General features: G+C 35.6%; 4 protein-coding genes across 12 annotated transcripts; all 4 read left to right on the forward strand.

The window, feature by feature from the left end:
• Positions 1-294: 294 nt before the first annotated feature.
• LOC107911274 (RNA-binding protein 38) lies at positions 295-3027 on the forward strand. Of its 2 annotated transcripts, none has more exons than XM_041105968.1 (7): positions 295-730; positions 832-1330; positions 1449-1581; positions 1690-1813; positions 1930-1966; positions 2039-2273; positions 2394-3027. In XM_041105968.1, the coding sequence occupies exons 2-7, from the start codon at positions 1124-1126 to the stop codon at positions 2477-2479; spliced, it is 822 nt and encodes a 273-aa protein (XP_040961902.1). In that variant the 5' UTR covers positions 295-730; positions 832-1123; the 3' UTR covers positions 2480-3027. The 2 variants fall into 2 exon arrangements, with proteins under 2 accessions (XP_040961902.1, XP_016694634.1); XM_016839145.2 differs by having other exon boundaries at positions 295-605.
• A 3655-nt stretch (positions 3028-6682) lies between these two features.
• Positions 6683-7771, forward strand: LOC107912285 (60S acidic ribosomal protein P1). 3 transcript variants are annotated; one of them, XM_016840383.2, is made up of 4 exons: positions 6683-6808; positions 6952-7031; positions 7208-7426; positions 7526-7771. In XM_016840383.2, the coding sequence occupies exons 2-4, from the start codon at positions 6960-6962 to the stop codon at positions 7577-7579; spliced, it is 345 nt and encodes a 114-aa protein (XP_016695872.1). In that variant the 5' UTR covers positions 6683-6808; positions 6952-6959; the 3' UTR covers positions 7580-7771. The 3 variants fall into 3 exon arrangements, with proteins under 3 accessions (XP_016695872.1, XP_016695873.1, XP_016695874.1); XM_016840384.2 differs by having other exon boundaries at positions 6724-6808; positions 6955-7031; XM_016840385.2 differs by lacking the exon at positions 6683-6808 and having other exon boundaries at positions 7217-7426.
• A 2382-nt stretch (positions 7772-10153) lies between these two features.
• LOC107912283 (pyruvate dehydrogenase E1 component subunit alpha-3, chloroplastic) lies at positions 10154-12308 on the forward strand. Its single transcript, XM_016840382.2, has 3 exons — positions 10154-10550; positions 10644-11424; positions 11863-12308. Exons 1-3 carry the CDS (start codon positions 10311-10313, stop codon positions 12138-12140), a joined length of 1299 nt encoding a protein of 432 aa, XP_016695871.1. The 5' UTR covers positions 10154-10310; the 3' UTR covers positions 12141-12308.
• A 3151-nt stretch (positions 12309-15459) lies between these two features.
• Positions 15460-20523, forward strand: LOC107912282 (two-component response regulator-like APRR5). 6 transcript variants are annotated; one of them, XR_005921064.1, is made up of 10 exons: positions 15460-15931; positions 16065-16229; positions 16351-16481; positions 16589-16732; positions 16909-17023; positions 17123-17543; positions 18361-18461; positions 18572-19125; positions 19554-19966; positions 20065-20523. XR_005921064.1 is itself a non-coding variant. In XM_016840379.2 (9 exons), exons 1-9 carry the CDS (start codon positions 15721-15723, stop codon positions 19668-19670), a joined length of 1959 nt encoding a protein of 652 aa, XP_016695868.1. In that variant the 5' UTR covers positions 15460-15720; the 3' UTR covers positions 19671-20030. The 6 variants fall into 6 exon arrangements, 4 of the variants coding, with proteins under 4 accessions (XP_016695868.1, XP_016695870.1, XP_016695869.1 ...); XR_001688116.2 differs by having other exon boundaries at positions 20117-20523; XM_016840379.2 differs by lacking the exon at positions 20065-20523 and having other exon boundaries at positions 19554-20030.
• Positions 20524-20628: the final 105 nt, after the last annotated feature.

Consider the following 20628-nt stretch of genomic DNA (forward strand, 5'->3'; position numbering starts at 1 on the left):
CTTTAAAGAGAAACCTAGGGATTAATATAAGTTAATACGGTTGCCTTGTGTTAGGAAAATTATAAAATAAACATTTGGACTTATACTAATTAAATCAAATTAAGAATACTTTTTTAATTATTAAATTAAATGATAAAGGATTGTGTTTGAATTTAAAATTAACATCTATATTTTAATTTGAATTTAAAAAAAACATTACTAATTTATCCAAAATACTAACCAAAAAAAAAGGGAGGATTGTTGTAGAAAGATTTAGGGTGAGTTTGGATGGGCGGTGCGTTTAGCTGCGGTTAGTGTAAAAACAGCGGTGGCGGTGAGATTAGATACTGTAGCGATACTGTAGCGTGAGACAAAAAGTAAGTTAAACGCACCGCACCGCAGTCAATCGCCCATCCAAACGAAGCCTTAGGCTATCAAAACCTGCGTCTTTTTCCGGGTAAAGGAATAGCTACAGAGGAGGGGGGAGTTGAACAAAGCCAAACAGAAACAACAAAGCGAGAAACTGAGACTCATACTCAAGGTTGTATGAATGAAGGACTGCTTGAAACAGAACATGCAATACAGGGAAACCCTTCGCCTTCAACACGCTAAAATGTATTAATAATGTACGTATGTAAAAGGTTGGGTTTAGAAACTTTTTCCCCCCTTTTTCTCTCATCCTCATTCATATTATCACCCTTCTTTCTTCCTTCCTTTTTTCCTCTCTCAATGATGTTACAAGTTGGTACAGGTAAGAGTATGATATACATATTATACTTGTTATGGAAGGGTTTCAATTTTATTATTTATTTATGAATTCTGCCTTCTCAATAGCAATGGTTTGCTGTTTAGGGCTATCATTATTGAGGAATCTGAGGAGTTTTGGTTGTGAAAAAGTGGCAGTTATTATAGCATTAGAAAAACAACGGGTAGAAGAAGAAGAAGAAGAAACAAAAAAGAGGATGCATAAGTGCTGCACGAGTGTTTGAGGAAGCTTTGGCATTTGATTGATTTGATCATCCAAACCTATTTTTTATTTCCTTTCGCCATTTTGTTATATTTGGCTTCTGTGGTGGTTGATTTTTGTATTGGTCTTCCATTTATCCTTTTTCTTCAATCTTTATCTCCCTGGTTTACTTGGTCTATGTCTCAACAAAGAGAATTTCAAATGGTGGGTGGGAACAATCCAGAGCAGTTCAATGACACAACTTTTACGAAAATCTTTATTGGTGGATTGGCGTGGGAAACTCAAAGAGATACCATAAGGCGTTATTTTGAGCAATTTGGAGAGATTCTTGAGGCTGTTGTGATCACAGATAAGACTACTGGGAGATCCAAGGGTTATGGATTTGTAAGTTATTGATCCCTTTTATAAAAAAAAAAAGAAAAAAAAAAGCCTTGTTTGTTTCTTTTGTTATCGATGCTATGACAATGTCAAATGAATCCTTTTTTTACATATTGGTTTTTAGGTTACCTTTAAGGATCCAGAGGCAGCTATGAGAGCATGCCAAAACCCTGCACCTATTATTGATGGAAAGCGGGCAAACTGCAATCTTGCTTCCTTGGGTGCTCAAAAGACTCCTCCAATGATTTCTCAACAAGGTTTTCTTCTTTCTTTCTTCCCTTCCCATTGTTTATTACTATTAAATTTTTTTTCTATATTGGAAATGCATTTGCATCTTGGTTTTGATCTAATGAAATGAAATGTAGGGGCGGGACGGTTTAGACCAGCACATGGTCCTGGATTGACGGCACCGCCTAGCTATCATGGTTCCTCCTCAGCTTATATCCAACAACCTGCCTGTCAATATTCAATTCCTTACTCAGCTTATGGGTGAGAGCAAAACTGAAATACTATGACATTTTATTTTGGCCTACAATATTTTAGCACTTTGGGTTGTTTTATTTATTATGTTTCATCACCATCATTCTATATTTGTTTACTTACAGGTACACCGGATTTTCACAAGAAGGCATTTATCCTTTGGTTAGTGTTTACAAAATACAGTACCTCAGTTCCTTTGGAATTGCCTTAGCTGAATTTAATGTTGTTTTGCAGAACTATTATAGTCTCTATGGAGGTCAACAGATTTCACCTTACTACACTTCTGGGGCATCAATAACACCAGGGATGTTTCATAATTTTTTTCCACTTTATGCACAAAATAATCAAGCTCATGGTTTTGGAGTTCAATATCCGCAAATCGTACAATACCCGTATTTGCCTCAACAATATAGCTCAACGATAAACCTGTCACTTCCATCTTCAATGCCAATGGCAGCAACTACCACAGGTGATTGTTTTATAAAATGTTCAAATACATTCGTATAGTATAGAACTAGTTAATCTGTTGTTGTATAAGTGCCTATTGCTAAGGTAAGTTGAATGCAAAATGCTATGAGTGTTGATACAGAAACTGCAGCGACGGCGGCAACGACATCAACACCACCATCAACAACAACAACGCCACCTACAGCAATAGGGGTAGTGGGAATGTGATCAAGCCATTCACAAGCTACTGAAAACAAACCAACGTCCACATCAACAATGAATATACCACCACCACCTACAGCATCAAGACAACAACAACCAGGGTAATAGGAAAAAGGATAGGTCCCTCACAAGCTTCCCAAACACCTACTGAAAAGAAACCATCATTTTAGTCATAACTGAAGATAACCAAGACCTTTGAGGTATGTGGTGTCTTTTATAAGATAATCAAGATCTTTTGAAAGGGACTTAAGCAAAAAGGAAACATTTAGCATAACAAGAGGCATAACTGAAGAAATTCCAGCAAGGGATTTGTTTAGTCAAGGAACATGCGTCTAAACCTCACTAATTCATCACCTAATTTAGACATCAAAATTCATCATAAATGTTTCGTCCTGGGAGAATAGGGTCTCTTTGATTACTTTGTTAGCCTTTAAGAGAAGAAATCATATTCATCCTTGAATTTGCATATGGTGGAAACTAAATGTTGGCCTTGGATTCAACGTTAAGACACTAATTAATAGAATGATTTTGTCTCGGTTGCAAAGAGCATCCAATGGTTGTATCTTTGAACCCCAATTTAATTTATGGGTCAAAGAATGTAACATGTAATTTTTCTTTTTCCTTTTTCATTATTTATATACTTTTCAAAGATAGGATAATAATATGGTATTTAACATATAATCTGTTATTTTGTATTTCATCACTTTTTTGGTGAATTACTAAAACAGGGTAAAGCCCGAATAATAGTGGCGGAGCCACTAAGAGACCTAGGGGGCCATGGCCCCCCCTAAAATGGTAGATTTTCAATTTAGGTCCTTTATAATTTTTAAAAATTTAAATTAGCAATGGTAAAATTGTACTTTGACCTTAAAATGATAAAATTTTGATTTAATCTTTCAAAAATTATAAAGATATAGAGACAAAAAGATTTTTTTGGCTCTACCACTGCCGAACAACTAACATGACTAACGCGACTTGAAGTTAGGCCACAGCTGAGGTAGTGAACACACTTAACCATCAAGTCATCACATGGGTTCATTGTATTTCATCTTTTACTTTTAGTGTATTCTCTTTGTTTAATGGATCAAATATCTTGTTTTTCCGTTGGGGTTGGACACCATATCGTTGGAATGGAATCCAAGGGATGGGGATCTCTTGTTTAATGGGTCATGTTTTGAGCCGAAGCATGCATGCCGGTTGTATCATTCTATACAAACCATTTCATTGGAAGAGATTATAATATTTGGAACTAATTTATTGTTTGTCTGCAACCTTATATTAAAATTGTCCAAATGTATAAAATTTAATCGAGAAAAACAATATTTCTCAATCATTATATCATACAAAATTGAATATCATTTAGATAGAGCAATTTTAAACTTAAGATGATTATGTTTTGCAACACTTTACATCACAAGTTTTTATGTATATTTAGTTATCATGATAAATTATATAAATATGTCATGGATTGATATATGATATAAGTGCAATGAACCACAATAATAACAATATGATATAAACACAACACCTTAATATATAAAAAAATAAATGTTTTTCTTTTAAATTCATGAAAATTTAACACGAATAGTTTACTAAAAATATGAAATGTACCAATAAGTGGTTGGGTGCAATGATAAAAGACATTGTACTCTCAAGGGAAAAATCTAAGTTCGAACCTTAGAGACAACATTGTTGAGAGGGACAACCACGAATCCTAAACATGCATCGTAAAACAGACATGCATAATATATAAAAAAAAATATGAAATGTAAGTAAAAGAAATATAATATGTTTGATTAAATGCTAAAGTTACATATTTTATGTAATTAAATTGGTTAATTTATGAGAGTGCACCACTAATTTTTTCATGTTTTTGTTGAATTTTGTGCAGGTGTGCAATTTGGGGCTAAATAGAAGAAAAAGGAAACAATTTGGCTAGATTGAAGAAAGGAGCAAAGAAGGAGGACCAAAGCAGAATTTTTTCAAGATTAATTAGCTGAAATTTTTGGTTGACTTAGTGGGAGATTATGTAGGGATTTTTAATATTTTATTCCTTGATTTTCTATACTAGTTGGCTCTTAATTTAGCAAAGCCACTAGTATAAATAGTGAACTACTTTGTTCATTTTAATCATCAAGTCTTGAATCAAGCAATAAATCAAGCTCTCATATTTGAAAGCAATCTTTTCTTCATTTCTCACGTAGCATTTTGTTGTTTTTAATTTCTTTTTCTTCAATTTATTAATTCCTAGTTAGCCACCAACTTAAGCCATTTGCAATTCCTTTTTCAAATTCCCTTTTCATTTCCAGTAGCTAACCATCCACTTTAATTCATTACCAAATTTCCAGCCCCCATACTTAATCGCGCCACCCATCCTTTTCACCCATCTTTACCTTATTTAATTTATCCAATACCAACATGCCCCAACCCTTAGTTAACTAAATCCATTTTCAGCTTTAGGTCGGAGTTAGCCTCGTCAAAACCCGTGAGTTATGCACCCGAACAATTTAACTCCTAAATTCCAATACTTATTATTTTTCCGGATTAAGAGTATGATTTTGTCAACTCACAAAGTCAGATCAACACTAAGTCAAAAAAAGACGTCGTTTGATTTAGTGTGGTTAGACGTACAGTTGGAATTCCGAAAGGATTGATTTTAATCGGTTTTCTGTGAACACATTGGCGTGCCAAGTGGAGATTGCTGCTTGGTTCCGTCAAGGGAAGTAGTAACCGGATTTAAATGTCCCACGCGGTTGAGGGCATTGGTTCGAGCTAGGCTCTTCTAGAACGCAAAGCTGCTAGAGTTCTAAATCAGGAACGTTTCGTGGTTGTTCGACCGATAAGGGTTAGTTATTGGACGTTCCATAACTAGCTTATTGGAAAAGAGTTTATCTAATTTCGAGGATCGGTTTAAAAACGAGGAAAAATCTGTGCCTAAAGCTGAGCTTATTCTAATTAATTTTTCTTCAAATTTATTTAACTGTTTTTTATTTCATTTTCAACTTTTACTTTTCACGCGTTTTATTTATTTATTTCAGGTTCCAGGTTTTCGATTTTATCCTCCCTCTTAATATCTTGGGCACGACAACTGTCCCGACATAAATATGGTCAAGAGAGCAACAATTTGCAGTAAACCCAGTCTCTGAGGGATCGACCCTACTCCCTATACTGCTTAAATTGCAAATTAGACGTAGGTTTATATTGGTGGACTCGACACCTATCAATGTTATTGAAAATATATACTATCTCTTTTCTAATATAAATCAAATGAAATCAAATAAATATATGATAAAGCACATTGCATGACAATTCTGTTAGTTTGTAATGATGCCTTCCTATTTTTATTACAATATATATTCAGAGAATCAATGAAATAATTACAAGATTAAGACATTTTATTTTTTTACTGTATGGTTTGAATAAATTAATGTATTATACAATATTGAAACCAATAAAATAAATTGGTATCAAATAAAGTAAAGATATAATAAATTTAGTTTTTGATATTTACATTTTTTTACTTTAATTATTATTATTTTAACTAAATTTAATTATTAATCTTTTAAAAATAGTTAAATTTTTTTAACAAAAATGTTAACTAAAACATTAATTGTTAACAATGTTGGCGTGACAATCCGCATGATAGTTTAAGTGTACTTCATGTTAAAATAATATTATTTATCTTATATGTCAAATCAATAAATAATTTAAAATTTATAAAAAATTAAAAAAAAAAACATGAAGTACACATGAAATATAAGAGGGCTCCTATGTTTAAAATTTTAAAATTTTGCTTAGTATTTCCATAAAAAAATTTAATTTGATTCTTTTTAAAATATTAATGGTCAAATTCGACTCTTTTAAAATATTAAAAGCCAAATTTAATTAAAATAATAATAAAGATCGAATTGACAAAGCATATAAATATTCTAAATTTATCATTATGCTTAAATTAAAATATGTATAACTTTTAAAATAAAACATTGTTACTTATTACAATTTTTTTTTAAAAAGAATCAATTAAAATTTTGAAGATAATATTTTTTTTAAAATCCACCAATGATTTAATTATCAAATGGATCGAATAGAATAAAAAAAACATGAAGATTAAATGAAAAATGAAGCAAATAAAATTATTAATTTGATATACATATTGTGACTGGGAGGGGCCTAATTTCAAATACTGACCGGTTTGTTAAATGGGCCTAAGAAATCTAGAGAGCCCATTTAGACTCTTTCTTTAAAATCCCATTTTAGTAGTCGACGAGAAACCCTAAATCCCTATCAACTCTTGCTTTCAGAAAGGTGTTCGAAGTCCCTGATTTCGCCTCTCAGGTAATTCTCTGCTTTTTTTTTTCTGGAAATTGTTTCTTAATGAGGTTCCTTGGAATTTCCTTTTCAGTTATAATCTTGCATTATTGTTAATCTTTATATCCATTGGGTTCCAATGCTTTGTTCATTTGTGTTAATGTTGGTAGTAGAAAAGATGTCTTCAGCCGGCGAAGCTGCTTGCTCTTACGCCGCATTGATTCTCTATGATGATGGCATCCCCATCACTGAATCCTTTATGCATTACTGGATTTGATGAGTTATAATTTGAATGTTTTTCAATTTTTATGATATAATTACGGAATGAACGAAGGAAAAAAAGGGCTTTCGGTTATTGAAAGAATGATAGGTTCTCTATGTGTATGGGAATATTGGTTTGTTTGTTTCTTTAATTATAGCTAATAGGATGAGAAGATTGCAACTCTAGTCAAAGCTGCAAATGTCTCTGTTGAATCTTATTGGCCAAGCTTGTTTGCTAAGCTTTTTGAAAAGTGTAACATTGAGGATCTCATAACCAATGTTGGTGCTGCCGGTGCTGGTGCCGCAGTTGCTGCAGCTGCACCTGTTGCAGCTGGTGCTGGTGGTGGAGCTGCTGCTCCACCTCCTGCCGAGGAGAAGAAGAAGGTGGGACTAAAATTTACAAATAAATGACCCTGATTTCCTTGTGTTTAATATTTTGTTTCACTGTTTGTTCTGATGTGTTATTCTTTGGTAATTTTGCAGGAAGAACCAGAGGAAGAGAGCGATGATGATATGGGATTCAGTTTATTTGATTAGGAGCTCCTTTCAGTGTATGAATTGGTTGATTACTGGTTCATTGCAGTAAGCTATGACAGTAGTTACCTATTGAGTTTTATTGATTTTGGTATATGTACTTTTTTAGTGAAGTGGCACTAAGTAGTTTTTCATTTTTGAAACGTATGTTTGAACCTTCTTATATATAACAGTATTCTAGAGCAAATTTTGACATTTGTTATTGAGTGTTGAATTGATGTGCTTTATTCCATTGCCATGCATGCACTGTTTTCAAAGTGTCTTTTAGGTTAGTAGTTCTTTAAGCTATTGACTGAAATTTTAACCAATTCAAAAAGACCAGAGATTAGCCTATATTAGAATATTAGTCTTGCTGTTAAAATGAAGCTGCACTGATACTTTGATCATCCTGGCAAGAGAAACAATGCAAAACTTGTTGGAACCTGTTAACTCTATATCAGCTATCAAATGCTCTGTCACAGGCGTGGACCTTTTAATTTTGTGCATGATATATATTATTTGGAAATTGACTTTAGCTGAAAAAGACATTGAACTCATCCACTGCCTTGAGGGTGGTCTGCCAGGTTGGAGTACGAAACTTTAATTGGCCTTATCAAGTTGAAGCTTATAGCCCCAAACGCATAAGACTATCCCCCTTACAGATGATGGATGGATGGATGGATGGATGGATGAGATTAACGGAACAAGTGGCCCCGAATTTTGTTTCAGTTTCTATCCCACTTCCATTCCAATTGGGTCCTATCTATACTGTTTGAGCTAAACCAAATTTGGCTATTTTTGAGTTAGGATAGGTGATAATAGCTTATCTTAATCTCTTGTTATTTTTAGAATAAATCTGGAGCCCAAACGCGGGCGATCAAAGATCTAGCCTTGGAACCTTGCGGACAACTACTTGTAAAGAGAAATCACATAACATGCATTAAAATGATAAATGACCTTATTTAGCCGATGCTAACATCGGTTATTCTATACAAATGCTATGCTTCTTATTTTAGGTTATGGGTGCATTTTATTCAAGAATTTCCCAAATCTAAAAGAACACTAAAAAGGGAAAACAAGAAAAAACCAAGAAGAAACACATACAAAAGTATGAGATTTTTGTAGTGGTGTTTACATGGATCAGGTTCTCTAATTTCAATAGTTTTAACCTTAATGGCTAACTTTTAGAATGTGATTTTTCAAAGGTTGATATCAATTGATATCAGAGTTAGTCATCATATCTCTCAGTTGTAGATAATAATGTTAGGCATTACACTGTTAGTTCGAGATTATATGAATTTAAGCTCTCAAATAGTCATAACTAATTTTTGGGGTGTGATTCGTAAAAGTTGCATATTCAATTTCCTCTTTAAGCACAATACATGTTTTACCACTAGAGCAAACCACTTTGGTAACCGTCTTACTTGCTCTTTAACTGAACTTACAACGTGAAGTCCCCAAAAGTCGTTAATACTGGTGGCTTTACTTTCTTTTCCACAATATCAAAAATTTCGCAAAGTGGGGCTATTTTATCAAAATAAAAAAAATTATATTTACAAAAATAACCCAAGTTTAAAAACAATCACCAAAATAACTTGAAATGAACAGTAAAATGGGGTGGTGGCCTGTTAATGGTCGGCACCACCTGGTATTTTGGACCCATGATTGCTTAATAATTGTGTCAAACTTACAAAAAAATATTTTTTTTTAGTTCTGGCCTGTCAATGGCCGAAACCAGTGTATTTTTTTAAATCGTATCATATTGGTATACAGGGAAAAAAAGAAAAAAAAAATTTGTTGACAGGCCGGCACCACCTTTACGGATTTTTTTTTTACATTCTGGGGTGTCATTTGCCGACACCAGTATACGAAAAATTAAAAAAAAAAATTTGGTGGTGGCTTGCCAATGGCCGGCACCACCTTTATGTAAAAAAAAATTTACATTTTGGGGTGTCATTGGCCGGCACCAGTATACGAAAAAAAAAATTGGTGGTGTCAGCCATTGGCAGGCTACCACCAAATTTTTTTTTTATTTTTTCGTATACTGGTGCCGGCCAATAACACCCCAAAATGTAAAAAAAAAAATTTACATAAAAGTAGTGTCGGCCATTAGCAGGTCACCATCAAAATTTTTTTTTTTTTTAAATTTTGTTGTACATTGGTGCTGGCCAATGACACCCAAAATGTAAAAAAAAAATTCTGTAAAGGTGGTGTCAGCACTCAATTTTTTTTTTCCTGTATATCAGTATGATATGATTTAAAAAAATACACTGATTCCGACCATTGACAAACCAGAACCAAGAAAATCATTTTTTTAAGTCTGATTGACGGGCTAGCACTCAAATTTTTTTTTTCTTTTTTTCCCTGTATACCAATATAATACGATTTTAAAAAAAATACACTAGTTCCGACCATTGACAGATCAGAACTAAAAAAATCATTTTTTTAAGTCTGACACAATTATCAAGCAATCATGGGTCCAAAATACTAAGTGGTGCCGGAAATTGACAAGCCACCACCCCATTTTACTGTTCATTTTAAGTTATTTTTGTGAATATTTTTAAATTTGAATTATTTTTGTAAATATAAATTTTTTTAAAATTATTTTGGTAAAATAGCCGCAGCAAAGTGAATTACTACCCTCGTTTCCTCCGCCTTCTCCTCGCTTTCTTCTCTCTTTGATTATATCGCTCACCCTCCCCCTTCTTTTCCTTCCTCTCTCACTCTCTGTCAGACTCAGAACTAAAGTAACAAAATGAATGGCGCTTCTTGTGCAGCCAAGATCAGTACGCAGCCTTTCTCTCTCAATCCCACTTCCCCTGCATCTCACGACAGACCCCTCGTTTCCCCCAAACCCGCCTCCCTTTTCCTCGGATCTACCCGCAAACTCCGCCTCAGTTCTTCTTCCAAATTGAACCTCCACCGTCGATCTGGGACCGTCGTTGCCGTCTCCGATGTTGTTAAGCAAAAGAAATCCAAGTCCACCCACAGTCTCGTAATCCCTTTTTTCTCTTTCCCCCCTTTTGCAGTCAAATTAAGTCTTGGTTATATCCGTTCCCTAACAAATCTTTTTTTTTGTTTGTTTCAGCTAATTACGAAAGAGGAAGGATTGGAATTATACGAAGATATGATACTAGGAAGAGCATTTGAAGATATGTGTGCTCAGATGTATTACAGAGGCAAAATGTTTGGTTTTGTTCATCTTTACAACGGCCAAGAAGCTGTTTCAACTGGTTTTATTAAGCTCTTAAAGCAGCAAGATTCTGTCGTAAGCACATACCGTGATCACGTGCACGCCTTGAGCAAAGGAGTCCCCGCACGCGCCGTCATGAGTGAGCTCTTCGGTAAGACCACCGGCTGCTGCCGCGGCCAAGGTGGGTCGATGCATATGTTCTCTAGGGAACACAATCTGCTAGGGGGGTTTGCTTTTATTGGTGAAGGAATTCCCGTTGCCACGGGGGCGGCTTTTACCTCCAAATATAAGAGGGAGGTTCTAAAAGAAGCGGATTGTGATCATGTTACCTTGGCGTTTTTCGGCGATGGAACTTGTAACAATGGGCAGTTCTTTGAGTGTTTGAATATGGCGGCCTTGTGGAAGTTGCCCATTGTGTTTGTGGTTGAGAACAATTTGTGGGCTATTGGGATGTCTCATTTGAGGGCTACGTCTGATCCTCAGATTTATAAGAAAGGACCTGCCTTTGGGATGCCTGGCATCCATGTGGATGGAATGGATGTTTTGAAGGTGAGGGAAGTGGCTAAGGAGGCAATTGGTCGGGCTAGGAGAGGAGAGGGTCCAACGTTGGTCGAATGCGAGACATACAGGTTTAGAGGACACTCATTGGCTGACCCCGACGAGCTTCGTGACCCTGGTAGCCATTTGATTCCTTTTTTTTCTCAGTATATATTTATTATGATTTAAATTGCTAATTCTTGAAAGCCACCATTTTTCCTTTATGATTCTGTTTGTTTTGATTGAGCCCTTATTACATTGCAGCTTTGAATGATAAAAACAGGAACCATCTGCATGCATATTGTGTTCTACTGGTCCTGTAATATTATTGTCTTACAGTTGAAGTGATTACTTTGTTTATTAAACTCTTTATGTTTCATAAAGATGGGTTTGTTATGTTTCGGAAGATAAATGATATGAAATTTTAGATTTTTAGGGATGAAATTTTGAGTTTCTAAGTGAATTACTACTGAACCCTGATCTTGAGGAACATTTTACATAATTCTGTTCTTGATTTGGACCTTTAAGAGTTCAGAAATGTCATCTAATTCAATGTTGTGCTCTGCTTCTTTGGCAGCTGAGAAAGCTCACTATGCTGCAAGAGATCCCATCACAGCCCTGAAGAAATACCTCATTGAGAACAGTCTGGCCAGTGAAGCAGATTTAAAGGCTATAGATAAGAAGATAGATGAAGTGGTAGAGGATGCTGTTGAGTTTGCGGATGAAAGCCCCGTTCCTTCTCAGAGTCAGCTGCTCGAAAATGTCTTTGCCGATCCAAAAGGTTTTGGAATCGGACCAGATGGTCGATATAGATGTGAGGATCCAAAATTCACAGAAGGCACTGCTCATGTCTAAGCTTTCAAAGGACAGTAACCAAACCATTTATGCACACATTTTGTTCTTACTTGATCTCATATATTTAGTTCATGATAGCAATTTCCGGTTTCTTTTGTTTCATTGGTTCTTGTGTAACAAGTATACGTTCCTTATGCTATCTGTCTATTTAAAATTCTGGTTTCTTTATTTAATCTCCATTTGTTACTTGGACAAATGCTTTAAATGCGGCCCATTTCCTGCCATGCTCATAGTTTGATGACTTAAATGCTCTGCTTTTCCTAAAAAGTTCCTTCCACAAACTGAGATTTGCTTTGCAGGCACTATAACTCTTCCTAGATTACTTGACTGCTATTTCAGTGCCCTTTAGAGAATCATCCCTAGCATGTTGCCTAGGAAATAGGAATTGTAGTGGATAGAACCTTACATGCATATGTAGTGGAGTGGTTTCATATGTCAAAAGATTTAAAAAGGATATGATGAGGTAGCATGTTTTGCTTTTGTTTCATTTGTAATAGAGGCAAATTGTGCACCCTTATCTTATCAGTATTATTTACAAATAATGGAAGTGGCTGAGTAAGCTTGCTTTTTTGTTGTTCACCTAAACCTAGGAGGCTGGCAAGTATGCGAGACTCTCTTATTATTTTTTTTATGGTCATTTTCAGTCTTGCACGTTTCATCAATGCCCCCAAATTATAGTTGGGCCTCTATATTAGTAGGTTTAATTGTTTTAAGTAATTTTTTTACAATACAAATTAGGAGAGGAGATGATATTGCTACTTTCAACGACTTGATGTTTGAATTTTGGCATTTGTCTAAGTATTGACCGTCCTCACTTCCTTTAATTCTTCGGTTGAGTTCACTCACTCCATCGAAACGATAAATGGGCGGAACATAGAAAAGAGAGTCAATATTCACCAAGATATGAAATGGGCGGTTCACAAAATTTGCAGCATTGCCTTTTGCTATGCCCATCCAAAGCACCTTTTAATTTCATCTCCCTTTCTTGTGCTTATTATCAGCCACACAATTAGTTCAGTCTATCCCTCTCCATTTATCCAACAATTATTGGCTTCCCAATGCTGACAATTTGAAATTCCAATTTTCAACTGCTGAATGGGATAAGGCTATAATAAGATGATGGTAATTATAATAATAATAAAAATAAATCAAAGAAAGATGAAGGTTTATATTATGCTATTTGGTATTTGAATTTGAGTTTGATTTCAATGTTCAATTTGGTATGCAAATCGTAGGGTATCATGTGGTTGAATGTGAATATATTTGACACATGCGCATCAAACTTAAGTACGAAATAGTATATTAACCCAAAAGCTAAATATTAACCCAAAAGCTAAATACATGGTTTGACAATTTTATTGGTTACTTGTGATTTAAACATGGAAAGTGATCCTAGAATCACCTTAAAATCCCTTGAACAACTTTATTTTTAAAGGTTTGTAGGGGTATAGGATTTGATCTGAATGTTATTGGTGATACAATGCAAGTGCTTTGTGAAGAAGAGTAATGGCTTGGCTTGGTTTCTAATAAAGAAGCGTTGGGGAGAATGGTTGATGGTTTCAGCGGTCTTCCTGACATTGATTCTGAGGTTTCTCACTTTAGAAGACATTGCTGTTCTTAGCCGAAGATTTTGTGTTCATATGTATGATGATTATAGCAAAAGCAAAAGCAAATTCTCCCTCTCAGCTTGTGCAATTGTGCAATCTTTTTTTTCATTGTCTACAACGTGCTGCAATTTGTCTCACACTTAATCCACCTGAATTGAAGATGCCGCTTCCCTTGATCTATGCGCATCCTATGAGAGTGACCAAACACCTACCTACGCCTGCATATTGCAACTTTGAGGTCTTTTGCAGATTATATGAAATTAGGAGCTTTATTAATGCATTTTGAGTGATTAATGACCAACTCCCTGCAATTTGCTTTCTTCCTCCAAAGATTACCAAAACTTAATGGTTCTCTGTCTCCGTGTATCATCATCTCTACCAAGCTGCAGTGGACAAGCGTGGTTTATTGATGAAACTAAATGCTCATTGAAAAGAATGGATAGCAGAGCTCAGTTGCACGACAGATGGATCATCTTCATCCAGTTAAAAGTGGGTCCATTTATCCGGTTATTAAAGAGGCAAAAGTGGCTCCATATCCCTTATGTGTGGGTTAACTTTTTAAGTTTTAAGAAAGGAAAGCCACAGGATTGTGCTTACATTTCAATCCCATCTTTTCTAATCGAATAATACCATAAAGCCATATGAGCTTAATCATAGCAGTTCTCTCTTTTCAACTATAGTTCATTTCAAAACGAAAACGAAACCATGATTGGACGGTCACTAAACCTAATTTATTAACATCCTTTTCTTTTCTTTTCCTTTTCCAGAAATCTTTTAAATGTTTTAATTTTGATCACCAGAAACTAAAAACTTTCATTTTAGTCACCGTTGTTAGAGTAATGTTTCACTTTAATCACTCTTCCGTCAAGTCATTAATGACGTCTAATGTAGCATGTCACCTTATTTTCACATATATCTTTTTCCACGTCAAAGGTCCGAATAATTTGCAACCCTTTATTCATAAAGAAAACACATGTGAAAATGAGATAGCTTACTACATTAGATACCATTAATGACTTGATAGCCGAATGAACAAAATAAAAGATAACCCTAACCGCGATAACTAAAATGAAAGTTTATTTTTATTTTTATTTGGATAATTTACTTATAATAAATAAATATAGGTATAACACTTTTAAATGGTTGATGATTTATTTAGGTGGAAAGTTATTGTAAAAAGAAGTGATTGTTTAATTAGTTGAGTAATCAAAGAATTCAAATACGATATTGTTGACTAAGAGATAGAGCACTCTCCCCTTCAATGGCAAAGGAAAATGTCATATACTAAAAGAAAAGAAAGAAAAAACACAGACAATGAAGGTGCGTGCTGCTCTCTTAAGTCTTCGTGCCAAGAACGTAAGATGAAAGCCACAAATCCTAGACTCTCTAAACAATCCACGTGTCCCTTTGTCAACCATGAGATCTCAAGGGAGGTGACGAGATACCACGTGGGATTCAAAATAAATATCTTACCTCCAACATACCACACCGGCCCGACACGTATCCCTCCCCTGGGGTTGCGGCCCCCACCACACAGCGTGCATGATCACTAGATTCACCACTCAATCGGCAGGACAAAGTTTGGTTTAAGAACAGTGGCCCGTGTTGCGCCACATCAGCTTCACCAACCAGAAGCCAATGGCGGGCCACCTTTTGATCCAACTCCCCGTTTTCTTCTTAAGGAATAAACTACAAAGTCTTCACTTCTTTTTTGCCATTCAAGAAAACGAAGATATTTTTTGTGGTTTTCGCGGTCCTAAACAAAAGTTGGATATTAAATAAATAAATAAACAACCAGGCTTCGATTCTCTCGACGTTTTTTCAGATATTTCTAGAGTTTTTCTTTTTATTAGTAAGGATGAGGCGTTCTTTCTTCATTTCCGCTTCAGTTTACTCTCTTCTTTCTTCACTTTCTTTTTTGAATGAGAAATTAGGGTTTTCTGTTTTGGTTTGATTGAATAGCGTACTTGAAAATGGTTGAAGTTGGAATGGAAGTCGACTTGGAGGTAGGGACGGCGGAGGAGACGAAGAAGAAGAAGGAGGAGGAGGAAAACGATGAATCCTCAGAGGTTGTTCGATGGGAAAAATTCTTGCCTCAAATGGTTCTCAGAGTGCTTTTAGTCGAAGCCGATGATTCCACTCGTCAGATTATTGCCGCTCTTCTTCGTAAATGCAGTTACATAGGTTTCTTCTTCACCTTTCGTTTCTTCATTTTCTTAAATCAGTATTGTTCTCTTTCTTTAGATCTATTGATTAACTGTATTACTAGTTTGATTCCTCCCTTCTTTTTATGCCTAATTTTCGATTTTTTTCCCAGTAGTTGCGGCTGTTCCCGATGGTTTAATGGCGTGGGAGACTTTAAAGGATCGACCTCATAACATTGATCTTATATTGACTGAAGTAGAGTTGCCTTCAATATCTGGATTCGCGCTTCTTACTTTGGTCATGGAACATGATATTTGCAAAAATATTCCTGTTATAAGTATGTTTTTTAACTAAAAGTTTCCTTCATGCTTTACCATCTTCAAATTTATTTTTTGTCGTCATTGATTAGAAATGAAGCTAATATGTTAGTAGCTTTTACTTTTTTATAATTAAACCAGTGATGTCATCGGAAGATTCATTTAGCATGGTTCTGAAGTGCATGTTGAAAGGTGCAGCTGACTTTCTTATCAAGCCTGTTCGGAGGAATGAGTTGAGGAATCTTTGGCAGCATGTTTGGAGACGACATATGGTATGCCCTATGCTCGCATTTTGCTCAATCTTTTCTCGGTTGAATTCAAGCATCAAACTTAATTGATTTTTTTTTCATTTTTTGGTATTTGCCTTACTTTTTATCAGCTAGCTGGTGGATGTGCTCATCATAATCTACCTGCAAAAGAGCATAACGTTGAAGACACGGCTGAAAATAATGCTGCTGAAAACAACCAATCCAGTGATTATGGATCGTCTACACAGAAAATCAAAGACGAAAGTGATACCCAAGTGGGTATTTTCTTATCTTATTAGGTGTCTACTTGAGAAGTCTCGATTCTGTATCTGTGAGTAGGGTGGCTCCATGTAGTTTCGCATAGAGACCGCATGTTCTGCCACCTCTTGTGCAGAGCACTTGTACAACGCCTTGCTTGGAAGCTGAGAGTTCATACATGCAAAATATGCAGGGTCTTTTGCAATTGAAGTGTATGAGTTCAAATGTTAGCGATACAGGCAGAGAGCAGCAGGGAAATTTTGTCAAACCGGGTCAGGAGTCGCTTCAAAATGAGGGTCAAGCTGAAGGCATTTTACCTTATCTTTTTACACCGTTTTTATACTTTTTAAGTTTTCCTTTTCTAATTCCAGCTAAAAGAAAGAAAATATGTTCCTCTTCATGACCAGGGATATCTGACAAGCTATTTGTATCTAAAAATTCAAAGAGATTTGTGGAGGTTGCTCATTGCAGTGGCACTTGTGAATCAATTGCATCAAAACTCGAAGAGAACTCTGCATTCGTTGACGAGATGGCACATAATGTTGTTGGACTACAAAGTGATAAAAGAATTGCATATGTTATGATTGGAGTTGGCTGCAATGACGAATTAAGGGAATCATCCACTGGAGCTATTGATTTAATTGATTCATTTGATAAACAGCCTATGGCCACCTTTGCAATTTCTAGCTTAAGTGATGGTGCAAAAAAGTTAGAATTTTCTCCACAGTTGGAGCTTTCTTTAAGAAGACCTTGTTCAAGGAGCGCAAAGAGTCAAGGTACCAATGAAAAGCATATACTAAACCATTCTGATGCATCGCCTTTTTCATGGTAAACTTTTTGTTTCCCTTATTTTATTTACCGTATGGTTGAGCTTGAGATGTGAAGATGTTTTGGCTAAATTAAGATTCTATTCTGTTGCTTACTTGCTCTTTGTTGGATTAGAGAAAAGAGTTGCTTGATCTTACACAATATTAATGTCTTGTTTTTTCACCATATTTTACTATTTTTAACGAAGGATTTCTTTGGCTGGTCTTGAAAATCTTGTTTCTAGACCAACTATTAATTAGAATAATTTTCTGGAGAATTAGAGATTAGGTAAACCTGAATTCTTGTACAATGCTATTGAGGGCAGTGGAAGCAATGTTAAGGTCATTACGGTGCCATAGGTTAGTGGATACTCTCCTGAAATTTCCTATAAAGGGGTCCATAATTAAAAAAAAAGGTATTTAATTATCCAGCTTAATATTGTTTAAATAGCATCAATTACCAAGTTGCACTTTAAAGCGGGTGATATGTGCAATTACCATATCATATTTCAACGTAAATCTGTTGCCTTCTATAAAGACATCCTGACTCCTATGATAGACCTGAGAAATGAGCCAAGGTGAGGTCTATATATTTCAGGGGGTTGGCTCAACCTTCATGATCTGGAGTGAGAATTTCTTTAATTTTTCTGCGCCAAGTATCTGACATAGTAGATCGAATAAAATAATTGGCTTCCAGAATTTCACGTGAAGGAGCAACTGAATTTATGATAAAGTAAACTTTTGGATCTAATGTATGCTATCTGTTATCTCTGTACACAGTTCGCTGGCATTAATAGAAAATATTGTTGTGTGCTTAATCTCTATTTTTTGAAATGCAGGTATAACAGTAGGAAGTCATTACTGCCTATTTTCCTTACACTAGATGGCAACCGCGAAGAGGGTAACAGCAACCCCAGACAAGACCTAGAAAGTAACAACGGTACTTCTTAACCTCATGTTATTATAGTTGGGAGAATCCTTCTTGATCCAATCGAGGGTCAATCTGAAATAACAAATTCAAACACCCCACTTGGGCTGTTTTGAGTACAGGGATGAGGATGGATGACGTGCATGCTGGATGTAATGATGTTTCCCCACACTTTTATCATGCAAAATCAAGTTTACCCCCTGCATGTGGTCCAAAACAAGTTGGAAAGCAAGAATATTCTCCCCTTCCTGTGAGCACCTCAGTGCATTCAGACCCTGATGTTGATGACTCAGAACAGTGTTACCGCTGGTGTGATGAAGCTACCAATTCTTCTAATGATCAAACTCTTCAAGGGCAGAACAAGCAGGAGCCTATTGAGGAATTAAGGTGCAGTTCTCTTATAGATTATCAGAGTGCTTGCAGTCGTTTATGTAATGATGTCGAAAATCATGAAAAGAGCTGCACACATGGAGCTGTTCCAAGTTGGAGCAATGCAAGTTCTGTTGTTACTCTTGCTGCAGCAATTGATAAGGGCACAACCATGGAGACTTTCAATAATAGCAATTGTTTTATTCATGATGGATTAAAAGGGATGGATACGCACCGCTCCAGCCAAAGAGAAGCTGCTTTGATGAAGTTCCGACTTAAGCGGAAAGATCGATGCTTTGAGAAAAAGGTATATTACTATTATTATTATTATTCATTTTGGTTGAAGGTAAGTACAAGGATGATACCGATGGTTGTATGCTTATGCTAGTGTACTTCCTCTTCACCTAAAAATGAGGTCAGCGTCATTTCACCACATCCACTCTATGTCTCATTAGTGCCATCTAAGTAATTTTTGTGTTATTCAAGCATTGTGGTTCCAATAATAGTAGATACCATGTTCTAGCTGCTGCTGCTACTATTATGATTATTACTATTAAGAAGCTAATATTTAATTTGCATCAAATACAAGCAATCTGGATTCAGAGGCTTACCTTGTAAAGCTCCGAGAATGTGATAACATCCTATTTCACTCTTTGGTGATAGAAGAGAAAAAAGGGTAGCTAAACATTTCTTAAAGGCCTGTTGAATTGCTTAATCAGTAGCTTCTTTGCACAGGTTCGATATCAGAACCGGAAGCGACTGGCAGAGCAGCGACCCCGAGTGAAAGGGCAGTTTATCCGTCAAGTGCAACATGGCACCCCTCTAGATAATGGTGATAGCCATAAAATATGAAGACACAATCTTGTGTTCCCCCTTGGAAAGGAACTTATTTCTTGTTGAAATCTTGCATCATATTTTCAGTTGCAAGCATCTTCTCGGAAGAAAAAAAGGACCATGTGATAGCGGAAATATCTTGCAACTCCTTGAGTATTTTGCTATGGATGATGAATGTAGTTATTTTGCATCCAACTCAAATAGGCAACACTTTTAGTAAGTAGTGATTAGTGAGGTAGCGCCGTGCTTTTTCCGGGTATTAATATCATATGTGTGAGTGAATGCACATCGGACAACTTATTGTAATTAGGCAGGTTAGTTGTATTGTACATAGACTGTAATTTGCTTTAATATATGGGTTAAACACGTCTTTGAATATTTTTCCTACAACTTGCTATTTTTTGTATATTAGATTGTTTAGGTACGTAGCATTATTCTCTGAGATTTCATTCAATGTAAAACAGTGGGTGGCGGCAACAGGAAGAAACAAAGTAATCTGAATTGAATCGCAGAAAGTGGGGGATGAACTCTGGTGCAAAATGCAGTACTTTTAACGTGGAAGAAAAAAGAAAAGCATGGGACATATGCATATGTGACTCGATTCTATGGCATCGTGTGGGGACTTGGATCCCAAGCAAGCATGAAGAAGGGGCAAAAAACAACTACCTATACGTGTGATACAGATGCATTTGGGGTTTAAGAAACTAGCCCATTTTTGTTGGTGTTCCACCAATGCCTTTCTGCTTATTATGCATATAGAGACAAACCATTACTAAGAGTCCTCTATCCTTATCAATTTTACTATTTATAAACATTTTCTGTGCAAAATATTAAAAATATTATTTATTTCTTAATGAATCTTTTTTCTTTTTGCTACTTCTAAACTAACTCTTGATAATATTTGGTTACAACAATATCAATTTCTTGTTGGAAGTCGAAACTCTTAACCTTTTTGGCAAACCCAACGTTGATATAT

This window comes from Gossypium hirsutum, chromosome D11 (assembly GCF_007990345.1).
Source record: "Gossypium hirsutum isolate 1008001.06 chromosome D11, Gossypium_hirsutum_v2.1, whole genome shotgun sequence".
Lineage (NCBI taxonomy): Eukaryota > Viridiplantae > Streptophyta > Magnoliopsida > Malvales > Malvaceae > Gossypium > Gossypium hirsutum.